General features: G+C 47.3%; 1 protein-coding gene across 1 annotated transcript in view; it reads left to right on the top strand.

The window, feature by feature from the left end:
- LOC144720977 (voltage-gated delayed rectifier potassium channel KCNH8-like) overlaps nucleotides 1-13366 on the top strand; it is an 80505-nt gene that overhangs the window by 18613 nt on the left and 48526 nt on the right. The window contains exons 2-3 of the mRNA XM_078598203.1: nucleotides 11448-11582; nucleotides 12696-12829. Coding sequence (XP_078454329.1) covers nucleotides 11448-11582; nucleotides 12696-12829 — 269 coding nt within the window. The remainder of the gene's footprint in view (nucleotides 1-11447; nucleotides 11583-12695; nucleotides 12830-13366) is intronic.

Here is a 13366-nt window from a genome sequence, read left to right as displayed (position 1 = left end):
ATTGTTTCATAAACCAATGTGGATACCTCCTTGGCCATTCCGTAACGTGCCAGGTGTTGTATCTGTTTGTTTTAGTAGTCACGTGTGTCGGATCGCAAGTGATGCAACGACAATTGGTGAGAATGCGCATTCTTCCATCAAATGGACATCTGCGCAGAAGATGTCAGTTGTGAGTTTGGAATAGTTGCGTAAACAGTGTAAGCAATATACAAGTGAGGGGGAAAGTCTTGGAGCAGCCCACCTCTTCAAAGACATCTGTCCAGGGTGGGAGAGCAGACGAAAATACATTCTAGAGGAGGGGGGGGGGCTCTCTTCTGCCAGGGGTGACGTGAGAGAGACGTTGCAGGGCTGCGCATTAACCCTTCAACACACACTTGGCACAAACGTGAAAATAGGGCACACAAAGACAAAGATCCCCTGCATAGCCTCAACAGACTGTAGGGGGCAAGTGTTGTCAGCGAGCACCTATGAAGGCCGGAACGGTACACGAGGGGGTGGGTGGCCAGCACTACGCCCGACCGCCTTCGTCTCCCCAGTGGCGATGTTTACACACCGCACCAGGTACTCATTTGAGGCTGAGTCGACCTAGGGGAGGCTCATGACCGGTTCAGATAATCGTCAATGGTGTTGGCCGTGAGCGGGAATCGAACCCGGGTCTCCAAGTTCGTACCGCAACGTAGCGCTAACCGCTACACTACCGCTCCCCACACACACACACGCGCGCGCACACACACGCGCCTGTCTGTGTGAGAGCATTAAACAAAAAGTAATTGCATCCAATTAGCCCTGCGTAGCAAATGAAAATTACGTGATTAATTTGAGAGTGGTGCCCATTATTCCGTTGTGGGAGCCTTGTCACATTTGAATGGGGAGGGGGCGGAGGTGGGTGGGGAGGGAGTGGTTTCCAGGCTCGGTAGGGAAATTAGGCTAAAATGTATTTAAATGACAACTATACCGTAATTGGCAATTTCCGCTTGTAAATAAAATAGCTGTAGTTCTGAATCTTTAGTTTTCATGGCATCTCTACGTAAACTAGTCAATTAGAATGCCTACTTAGATGATACGAAATCCACTTTTGACATGTTCTCAAAGTAACAGAGACAATCACTGCTCGAGCCTTTTAGCAGAGAGACAAGGGCCAAACTTTGAGTGCACACGTGGCTGGATTTCCACTCAAAATCAAACCATTAATCAATTTCTCGATAAAAAAAAACAAATATACAGAAAATTCGTCCTAAATTCACCCCGATCCTTCTATCAACGTCTTACCATGAGAAAAAACAAATCCACTCGGATCTCTGTGCTGACTAAGATATCGAGGCCTCGGTAGTGCACAAGGGGGTGGTGTGGTCAACACCAAGCCCAGCTGCCGCTGTTAGCCATTGCTGCGAATTTGAACTCAGGTCGCCGGGTTTACAGAACAGTTTGATATCGACTGTGCCACCCACTCCATGCCTACAAAGACACAATCTCCCGTAAGCGTTAACATACTTTTGAGGCAAGTGCTGTTTGCGAGCACCGATGAAGGCCAGCACGGCACACGAGGGGATGAGTGGCTAGCACCACGCCCGGCTATCTTTGTCTCCCCAGTGGTGATTATCTACACATTGTGCCTGGGTTCGTAGCACAGCACGCTAACGAACACACACCACGCGCACCACGAATTCTCTGGATACAACGACATGCACAGCTTCTTGGTTCTTTCGGTAAAGTCACGTAGAATGAAAATAATAAAATAATAAAAATAAAACATAATGAAATAATTCTCACGACGTTTCGGCCACAACGCAAGCAGCCGTCCTCAGGTGGAGAGCAAGTCTGTCGAGAAGACAGAGTCTGAATGACAGACCTGTTCTCCACCTGAGGACGGCTGCTTGCGTTGTGGCCGAAACGTCGTGAGAATTATTTTATTATGTTTTTATTATTTTATTATTTCCATTCTACGTGATTTTACCGAAAGAACCAAGAAGATGAATCCCTGCAGTCACGAAAGCTTTAAATCGAAATTTTATTATGTTTTATTATTTTATATTTCCCTTCTATGTGACTTTACCGAAAGAACCAAGAAGATGAATCCCTGCAGTCACGAAAGCTTTAAATCGAGACATGCACAGCCTCCACGTGGCGTGTGCTGCAATCGTCGAGTGGGTTTTTTGGAGCCATTGATACAATTTATATGCAAATGTACAGGTTTGGAAAAACATATTTGCAAAATGTGGCGAATGGAGTGAAATATATCATCAAAAGACTAAAAACAAGGTTGTGTTGAGCTGACCGTTATCAACCTCACTGGGTTACGATGATTGTGTAACCCTCCGCCTGCACTTGTATGTGTGGATTCTCGACACCGGAGACCGAGCAATGGCTTGGGAATTTACCGGACAGAAGCGCAGGAACATTTAGCCTGCATCAATTGCATTTCGTTCTTTTTCAGAACAATTTCAACGTGGGATAACAAGCGGAATATAAAATGTAATAACTGGTTATCCGCATATCTGTTCACGCTACATTCCATCAATTCACCCCGCTGTGATGAGATACATTGCCACGATTCAGTATTACGATTCGACTTATGAATAGATTATTTATTCTATGAGACATCTCCTTTGCCAGTGGCAAAATATAGTAATAGGGTTTTACCCTTTCAACTGGTACAAAAACTGACACCTTTATACAAGGCATCATGTTTGCAATAACGCCTTTTGGCGTCATCTGGTCCAACACCAATGGAGACTAGGCTCTAAGAAAAGCTGTCTCGGGTGTGGACCAATCAACTTCAAGGACAGTGCATATCATTATCAGAGTTGTTTCTTTTTGTTTGCATTTTGACTGCTTGTGTTGTGGTTATTGCAAACATGATGCCTTGTATAAAGGTGTCAGTTTTTTTACCAGTTGAAAGGGTTAACCCCTATTACTAGATTATTTATTGTTTCGGTTTTTTCATCTTGTTTGTGTTGTCTATTGCGTTTCTTCTTTCTCACATTCCTATTTTAAAATCTTGACATTTCAGGGTCTGCCCCCCTCCACCTCTCTCCCCTGGGAAGTTTATAAATCCGCCTCTTCCTGAAGGTGACATTAGTGTATAATTAAAATAAATAGTAAAAAAAACAATATATTTGCATTTTCAAAATTAAATTATCAAGAAATGCAAATTTTGAGTTGGTGATATGGCCCGAGTGAAAGTGGCTTTGCCGAATCTAGCCGAGGTTCATTGTCCGAATACGGCGGATGTCATTGTTATTTACTGCGGGTGTAGTGACCAAGCATTCTGCTTTAAAGTCGACGTTAAAGATTTGAAAGAGAATAGGCGTTTGTGTGACGGCGTGAGGGTCAAAACTGGCCAAAAAAAACAAAATAACAGCAATTTACTCAATGAGGGTATACATAACAATCAGCAGCTCTTGCTGGCAGACTAATGCTCAAGGTGATGCTTGCAAATGAGGTTTACCGCGGTCTCTTTTGTTAGTTAAAGTGACAGCTTGGAGAGGCCTTCACCTAACACCAAACAGGATGGGTTCGGTCTGAGCGAGATTTTGGGGACCCATGTTCTTTGGTCTGGCCTGGTGCTAACATGGAGCCAGCATGATTGTGTCAACAAGGCACAATATACTCTATGAGACCTCCTTTACCAGTGGCAAAATATAGTGATAGGTTTGTACCCTTTCAACTGGTACAAAGACTGGTGTTAAAATGTTTGCATTTTGACTGCTTGTGTTGTGGTTATTGCAAACATGATGCCTTGTATAAATGTGTCAAGCATTTTGACTTCTTGTGTTGTGGTTATTGCAAACATGATGCCTTGTATAAAGGTGTCAGTTTTTGTACCAGTTGAAAGGGTAAAAACCTATCACAAGGCACAATATATTAATTAAGGCTGCAGCCTAGCCCAGGTTGGTATTTTGTCAATGATACTTAGGGGCTTTGTTTGGCTAGATTAGAGCAGGCTTTCCATCATCGACACACGTGTGGTTAGTGTGTACTATCGCCAGTTGCCGCTCACCCTATAGCACTTCAGAAGCTTTCAGAGCGGCCTTTGACATCGACAAACCAACCCTGTCAGCATCCTAGTGGCTTTGTTCCATTCCATCGCCATCACTGTTTTTTTTCCTCGTTAAAAAAATATAGAATAGTTATAATGGCGTACTCTATTTGTGTCCCTACCAGGTGTGTGTTTACGTTATGAATTGTGTGGGAACCCTGTTAAAGGAGGGCAGCTTCCTTAACCTTCCTTTTTAGATTCCTAAATAGTTTCCTGCAGTTTATGCACATTGGTTGTTCTAGCGACTGCGTCATCAGTAAACACATGGATGAGAGAACACACGCAGATAACGTAGATCATTTTGGGAGTTGTGAAATATAAGTGGCTTGCAGTGGCGGCTCCTGCAACATCTCTCAGGGGGGGCAAATGTCTGGATGATTGATAAGGATAAGGTCCACCCATGCAATGGATAAATTAACAGCTTAAGCATGTAAAGGCAACTTCACTTCTTTAATATTAATGAAAAATAAAGTGACTCTTACAATACATCTTGTTTGTTTCTATACTCACTATTAATATACAATCCACTCAAGTTTCTTTTATTAAAGATTCCATTAGGTAGCGACAAATTATATTGTTGGATGAAACGTGCTTACGTATGATGACGTTAGCACGTATGATGACGTAAGCACGTTAGGGCGAGCCCTCCCGGAAGCCATAGAGAATGCATTGCAGCGCCCCCGTTCGAAAAAAAAACATCTTTGAATGTAAGTCTATGGGGCCACTCGGGGCGATTCTCAGCCGGAGTGAAATCGCCCAAAAAGAGGCGGTACTCCACAGAACGTGACATGACGCTGATTGGACTATATCCAGAGGCTGACAGTGACGGCTAGCGTGACTCTGTGGTTGAATGACATTGGTGGTGCGTCGCCCAATCGCCCTAATGAAGAAACCGCCCCTGGTGGCTTGGGAAGGACATGTTGCTAGAAGGGATAATGGACAGTGGTCAAGACTAATTACGGAGTGGCTGCTAATGGAGGGAAACTTGCCCAAGAGTGCATCCACTACGGAGAAAGGGCAATAAAGTAGGCTTGTGTTCAGAAGCTCCATGGTTTACTGTATCTCAGGATCATGAGAGATTGTGGAGAATTGAAGAGGCCTTCATTCGGCAGTGGATAGATCATGGCAGTTGCTAGTGATGATGATACAACTTTCAGGGGAGGGTAGTGCCCTGGTTCAAAAATAAACAGACTTGAGAACCTTCCACACTCCGTCACCACTCCTGGCACATGAAGGGCTGCACACTAACTAACCTCTTCATGTATGTACTGAATGTATATTGGACCTCTTTCGCATCGTACATAGTCAACCGTGTTAATCCGAGGTGCGAGTGAAGCACAACAGACTATACACAAAAAGCTGTCCTAAATAAATGCGTTTTCAACTTAGATTTAAAAGTGCACAGTTCCGATGGGCATCTAATGTCAGAAGCAAGAGTGTTTCAGACAGTTGCTGCGGTACAGCTCTAAGCATGAGATTAGGTTTTCTCCTTTTTTCTAGAAACAAAACAGGTGTTGAGACGTTAATACACCAAACTGAAACCTTTTACAAGGAATCACGTGCGCATTAACCACAATACTTGTGGTCAGAATGCAAACAAAAGACACTGACAATATTTGCTCTAAGCACGCGAAGCGATGGCCGTCTCGGTTGTTTTTTGTTAACCCGAGTGTGAAACCTCACAGCCAGCGAACAACCATTACCAGACTGCGGCACAAAACGGACCGACTCGGTTTTCTTGTCAGTCGGCTATAGGCAATAGTTCACAACAAGCCTCTCCGAGGACGAGAGGACTCTAGCCGCCACGCATATAAAGGATTTATAGTGAAAAACTTTGTTTTTAAAAAAACGCTAATGCTTAACCAGGCAATTGGCCGGATAGCAAATGCTTGTGTTGAAAAAATGCCTGCGACCAAATCACCCGGGGGAAAAAAAGGATCGAAGCACGATGGACCCTGTATAGTGCATGCAACGGGTGGTCACCGTGCACAAACAGGTTGCTATAGGCTGCGGGGCTACGTGGTGGGCAGCAAAGGGCAGTGCTGAGAATCAATGTCTGGGAGAGTGGGGGTGGTGCATCCTCTCTGCTGCCACCAACTTGCACTAACCAGCGCGGTGTGTGTGTGTGTTGGCGAAGTATCGTGCCACCCGTGTACGCGACGCGCCGTGCAGCGTGTGGATAAGGTCCTCATCCAGCCGTGGATTGACAAACGCGCACGTGTGCAGCGGGGGAATTGGGCTCATGTCAAAGGCGTTGGTAACACGGTCGAAGATGCGCGCACGAGTGGACACGCTGCGCCTTTCCAGCGGTTGCCGACGTTGCACCCGGCGCGGTGCGGCGATCGACTCGTCCGCGCGCTCCTCATTAAAATCCCCTCGCGACGCAGCGCTGCGCTCGGAACACCGTCGAGTTGCGGATTGAGCGCAGAAAAAGATCGAGTCCTTAAATGCGCGCTCTTAAAACGATCAATGCAGCGGGGGGGGGGGGACGACGGTGCCTGCAAATTTGATTGTGGCGCGTGCGGCACCGTCGAACGATCGAGTGGAACGCGATGTGGGGGGGGCGATCGCACGCCGAGCGCGCAATAATCACCTTACGTACGCAGTGCCGGTGTTGGTTTACGGAGTGTCTGTCCGCTGGACACGTCGCCGCTCACATTAGCGGCACTTTACCCGCGCCGCGCGCAGCGACCGCAGCGCTGGGTAAATCCTACGTCGCTGCAACGCAGCGGGCCGCAGCCCTCGGTGTAACGGTTAGCGCACCGGACTTGCAATGCGGAGGTCACCGCTTCGATTGAACCTCCTCGTCGTGCAGCAGGTGAAACGATGGTGTGAGTTGCTTGAATCCCCCCCCCCCTCCCCCCCCCATCGCTGGCCACCCAGCAGTATAGACACAAGAGCACGACACGGCAGGTCGGGGTTTGTGGTGGTGCAGAGTGCGGGGTATTTCCGTCTAGCCAGTTGGTCAAACACCCTCTAGAGGGGGGCACTCCAGAGCTCCGTCTCGCGGCGACCCTTCCACTAGCATGTGGTGCGAGCCGGGAATTGCGGTGCTGCACCTTTGACCTCGCGCTTCTTCCTCTCGCAGTGTCACAGTCGTTACTGCCGCGCTTGGAGCTGTTCACGCGCGTATTTTGTTTGTTTCGGCTCTGGTGAGCAGCGGTGGCTGCTGTGGTGTCTGCTTTTGTGTCGAGCCTGCGGCGTGGTTAATATTCCGTGCTCCCAGGGGAGGTTCCCTCCCGTCTTCTCGCACTCGCCACTGTCAGGCGTGCGACGAGGCCGCTCCTGCTGCGTTGCGAATAAAGATCTGTGGTCAGCGGCTTCGGGACCAACCAAACGTTTCATTTTGTTTTAAATAAGTGCGTGCGTTAGCTTGCTTTTGAATACTCTTTTCGTGCAATGATTGACTTTAAGTCGTGGACTGTGTTCTGCTTCGTAGAGCATTAATCGCGTGTAAAGTAAGACGATTAAGATGAAAAAGGCCACTGCTCCATAATTCCATGCGCACATCTCTCAATGCGCATAAACACCACAGAGACATGCATGCTTGGGATTGCACTGGGAGACAGAAAGAGGAACTCATGGATTAACGAACATGTGCAGCTTAACGACATGATCCAAACGGTTAAGAAAATAAAGTGGACTTGGGTACAACACACGGCTAGAAGTGATGACGGCCGATTGGCCAAGATTAATAAAGGAGTGGCAGTCTGGGAATGGAACGTCTCCAAAGAGAAATGTCCCACCCAGGAGATGGAGCGATGAAATTGGTTCTGTGCAGACACTCGATAACTTTTCGCATTGCTCGGTCGTGAGAGATGGGGGGGACTTGGAGAGGTCTTCATCCAGCAGTAGATTGCCCATGGCTGATCATTATTATTCGTTTAATAGGTGCATCGTTCAACGCATGCATAGTAGGTGGTCATGAACAGCACTTTTCCCACCAGTTCAAGGATAAATGAGATATATTTGTTTTTGTTACATACAAATGGACATCTTATCATTCACGACTAACAGTATCCGAGTAATAATGTAATAGCAACTGCTGGCATACACTGCTGTTGATTCTGCCAGAAATTAGGATGTGCTTTTAAAAGTCGTGTAATGTTCTCCGTTGTAAACTTTGCCGCCATTAAAAGATCTAATTACAACAACAAGCTTGTTATTTGTGAATTAAGCGCGCTTTATCAGCTGCACAGTAAACCAAGCTGTTGTTCGTATTGTTTTCCCTCGGCTCCCTTCCACGGGACTGTCGCACGAGTGTTTCGTGATTCATTCTAAATAAGTATAACCCGTAAAAACAAATTTTTACACTATAAATCCTTTATATGCGTGGCGGCTAGAGTCTTCTCGTCCTCTGGCTTGAGATGGCTGCCACCTATGGGCCAGATGATTGCCTGCCACCATTAAGCAATTGGTAATTAAATATTTAATCTGTTTTCCATAAACAGTGCAAAATTTAGGAAAAATTTTTTCACGAACATTGATTGTCTCGCACAACCCACTTCCCGTGATTGGATCACGGGAAGTGGGTTAAAAAACGACCGAAAGATTTGCACGGTCGTAAGCAAGCAAGCAAGCACGCAAGCAAGCAAGCGAACTTAATATAAAGGATTTAAAAAAGAAATGTGGACAGCGGCGGTGGGATGGCGTGGAGTTGCCAGCGAGACCGATTAAGTTGCGTGTATTTGGTTTGGTCCAGGGGTAGAGAAAATACAGCCCCCGGATCACGCGTCCCGACTTGATATGTGGCCCACCAACATGAGGACTACGACACTTCGAAACAGGCCCCAAGCAACATCTGTCCGTCACGACACGCATCCTAGCTGCACTAATCGGATGCGAGAGGGGCAATACGTTTGACCTGGTAACATTGCCGTTCTAATTGTAGTGTGCTCCGTCACTTTGGTCACCGACAGGTCCTCTTGCAGTGATGGATGTGACTGAGGTGCGAGTGTGTTCACGTGTGATTGCCCACCAACGCTATTTGAATGACACATTTAGCCCGAAGGAAGGAAGAGGTTCCCTAAGCCCTGGTTCGGCTAAAATGAAGGGAGAATGCCACATCTTGTAAAGGTTATCTGGTGTGTAGTGAACAACGTTATTCAGAAAAGTCCAATTCGGATCTCACTTCACTTGAGCATGGGGTAGCACTCACCTCCTGTTGATGGCCCTAAGCCAGTTGTGCAAATTGCACATTAATATAGCAGGGACAGGTCGTTCTATAGCATAACCAATGTTGACTTCCCTCGAAAGTGGCTCACCGAGATTTGAACTCGTAACATTCTGATTGCAAGCCGCTCCGTGCTCTAAGCACTGCGCCATTATTGCTCCGCGCAGCTCAAATGTGAGATAGCATCAGCCTGGCTTTTCGTATCAGCATTCGGAAGCATTTTTCTGGGCTGCCCTGCGCGATGCCGCGATGCACATTCTGCAATCTTTCTCCAGATGGGCAGACGCACAGCCTCGATGATCAGCGACGGTGCCCGTACATCACACACGCACGCGCTCCCCGGTGTCTTGCTAACTCGCGCTGCTGCTGCGCCGCTCACAATGCCAAGATTATGGCTTTCGGACGAGCCTCATCGCAACGCCACGGCTACAGATAATTGCAACGACCAGGGTCCCGTTCGCCTGAGGCCGCCGCAACAAAATCCCTCTCATTGCTTTCGCAATTCTCCGTGGCCTAGCACCGTTCACCTCTCTGATCTAATTTTTATCCTCAGCCTTCCCCCCCGCCGCCCGCCCATCATGTTTCTTCTGCTATTCTCTCTCTCTCTCTGCCTCCCTTCACTCTCTGCAGTTTGCGTGACGGATGAAAGATCGATCTATTTCCTATGCTCGTGCAGACTGGAAATGGCATTGCGCCACCCTCGCCACCAATTGCTGCACCGTTTAAATGCACATTGCAATGCATGTCTCTTCTCAAATGCATGTAAATGAGCTCTATAACCCTCACAATGATCCCGGCTACAGTGCATGGCATTCATACCGTATCGTCGTATACATTCTGAAATGTCATCTGAATGATGGAATTCTACTTCACGAATATACAATATTCGGAAGCACCTATACATTTTAGCCTTCATATGATTGGGAACATGCTGGAGATGACGTCTGTCATGGAGATGGAGTGATGAAATTAGCTCGTGTGCAGGAGCTACATGGATTGTTCCAACGGCTTGAGAAACCTTTCTCCAGCGGTGGATAGATCTCGGTTAATGATGATGAAACCTAGATATGTTATTTGTAATTGTTAGCACTATGACGAATGCCTTTATGATATGTGTCAAACATCCACAACCCAGTGCCTCTTATTTATATAGAAATAAAAAAATAACCATCGTTTAACAAGAGAAAATATTTTGCTCTTACTGCATACCCCATAAACATAAGCCATGATCTATCCACTGCTGGACGAAGGCCTCCGCAAGTTGCCACCATCCCCTCATGTGTTCTCGATGCAGCAATCGATCTAGCTCCTGCACATCATGAGCTGATTCTTGTCACTCCATCTCTGCTGTGGTCGCCCTCTTGAGCGCGCTCCCACCCATCATGTCACAACATAAACCGCAAAGCGCAAAAGGTTTGTGTATGCCCGCCTTGTTTACCTGTCCGTTTCATCAGCTCACCCATCCATCTATCTGTGCGTCAATATACACCAGCCCATCTGTCTTGTGAGTGTTTATGTAGTTAAGTATGGTTTGGATGTCAGACACTGCGTCACCCTCGATGACAGCTCATTGACTGAAACCATTAATAATCCATTGGTTTCTATGTCTGGCCGAAGAGGCTTCATCTCTGGTTTTGTAGTTAACTCTGGTCTCTGTCTCGTCACATGCTTAAACATCACACGCGTGTGCTTCCTCTGATTTGTGTCACCCTTTTATTACTGACTCAACAGACCGAGTAATTTGACGCATGCTTTTGTTATTCCTTATTAGTTCCCATCATTTTCTATCACTAGTGGGCAGTGCACCTTTCACATACAATCCCACGCAGAGCGCTCACCATGACAGCTTATTGCGATTACAGACATTAAATTACAAAAAAATGGAGTAACTAACAAAGGATTAGACATCATTAAGTACTTTAGAAATAGAGATGATGACACAGTGTGCTGATGATGATAGTAATACTGATGTTAAAGCTGATAATCTGCTCCTGCTGATGATGATGGTAGGAGGATAACAATGATAATGGCAGCCGTTATAATACTGATTATGGTGACGAGGGTAATTCTGATATTAATTCTGATTAATATGATGCTCCATAATAGAGTTTTTTTTTTGGTTAGATGATGATGAAAATGAGGACAATGATGACAACAATGATGATGATGACGATGCTGATGACTATGCCGATGTTTGGAACGATGATGCTGATAATGACAATGATTGCCCCGTAGGTTCCCAGTTCTGGTGCCTGCTGGACATCGTGCCCATCCGCAATGAGAAGCGAGAGGTGGTGCTCTTCCTCGCGTCCTTCAAGGACATCTCGGACACCAAGCGAGGCCCGGCGCAGGACAGCGTCAAGGAGGCCGGTGCGTAGCTCTCGCGAACTGCACAGCTGCCGCATTTGATTTCACCTTAGACGTGTAAGCAGTGCATATGCATACCTGTCAACCCCTTATCAGTGCCCTACCTTGTTACAGACCAATTCAGAGCTTATTGGTCACCGCGTGCCCCGTATAACTCTCAACGTTCATCCTACAATGTCCCATCACAAGGGAGAAACACAAACAAATAGATAAAAAAAAACAAAGATTGCCCGTATTGAAACGGCTGTACGCCGTATGGACCTAAACACTCAATTTCCCTGTCCATGAATATAGGTAAACCGTGTGGGTTGACATTCGGTTTACCCACACACATACAGTGGGAAGCGGTAGCGTAGTGGTTAGCGCACTGCGCTACGAACCGGGCGACCCGAGTTTGATTCCCGCTCACGGCCAACACCGGTGACGATTATCTGAAACGGTCCTGGGCATCCCTTAGGTCGACTCAGCCTCAAATGAGTACCTTGTGCGGTGTGTAATCATCGCCACTCGGGACCTAGGCGTGGTAATGGTCACCCACCCCCTCGTGTGCCGTGCCGGCCTTCAAAGGTGCTCGCTAACAGCACTTGCCCCAACAGTCTGTAAGGCTATACAGGGATATTTGTATTACATACACATTGCAGGGAGCGATAATGTAGCGGTTAGAGCGCTGTGCTACGAACCCGGCGACCCGAGTTCGATTCCCGCTCAACGGTGACGATTATCCGAACCAGTTCTGGGCCTCCCCTAGGTCTACTCAGCCTCAAATGCGTGCCTGGTGCGTTGTGTAAACGCCACTGGGGAGACAAAGGCGGCTGGGCATGGTGCTGGCCACCCACCCCCGATGAGTGAGTGCCAGTTAACTTGCTCCGGTGTCTCAAATGTTGCGCCGGGAGAGCGAATCGAACCGGCAACCTCTGGACCACGAGTCCAGTGGTGCACTGGCCGTCACGCAACGGCAGTGTCCCCCATCGTGACAAAGGACTTGACAGGGAGCTGTACAAGAAAGTAATACATTATTCATGCTACGTTTTCACTAATTAAGCTGCCTTTGTCGGAGACGTCAACGTGGGTGGCTCGTGACAGACGCTCTCACTGACCGGGTCGTGTCCCCCCCAGCAGAGGAGAGACCGCGGCAAAAGGGGCAGACTGGCTCCGGTTTCAACACGAGCCGACGACGCAGCCGCGCCGTGCTCTACCACCTGTCGGGGCATCTGCAGCGGCAGGACAACAGCAAACTGAAGCTCAAAAACGTGAGAGCACTCGCCCGTGCAGGGTGGTTGGGGGGTTATGAGTTCACAACAAGCCGTCGCCAATCTGTGGCCGTCTGGAACGCCCATCGTTCCGATATTAGGAAGCCACTGGAGTTACACAACTTCTAAATCTAGATTGAAAATTCATTTCTCGAGAACTGCTTTTTGTGTTTAGTTTGTTGTCCTTCCCCCGCACCTCAGATAAGCACGGTTGGCTACGTACGGTGTGAAAGAAATGCAACATACATACATGCAATGATCGCGGAGTGAATTCTCGCGGCCAGGGTGTGAATTGCACTACGATCCCAGTGTCCATGAGCACGATGTGAAACGCCGGTGGTAGTTTTTTATGTGAATTTGATGAACATATCTTCGACGTTAACTCTATTAATGCAGCCTAAAACAATGTCCAAATGCGATCAGCATTGGCCTTGGTGAGATAAATGGGTTGAGCATTGTGTTGGTGTGCCGCTGTCTGTCCACCATCATCATCATTTTATTCAGTCATCATACTGTGCTTTGCACAATTCAAAACTT

The sequence above is a fragment of the Lampetra planeri genome, chromosome 10 (genome assembly GCF_965212315.1).
Source record: "Lampetra planeri chromosome 10, kcLamPlan1.2.h2, whole genome shotgun sequence".
Classification (NCBI taxonomy): Eukaryota; Metazoa; Chordata; class Hyperoartia; order Petromyzontiformes; family Petromyzontidae; genus Lampetra; species Lampetra planeri.
The sequence above is the reverse complement of the archived record's forward strand: the minus strand, read 5'-3'. Positions and strand labels throughout refer to the sequence as shown.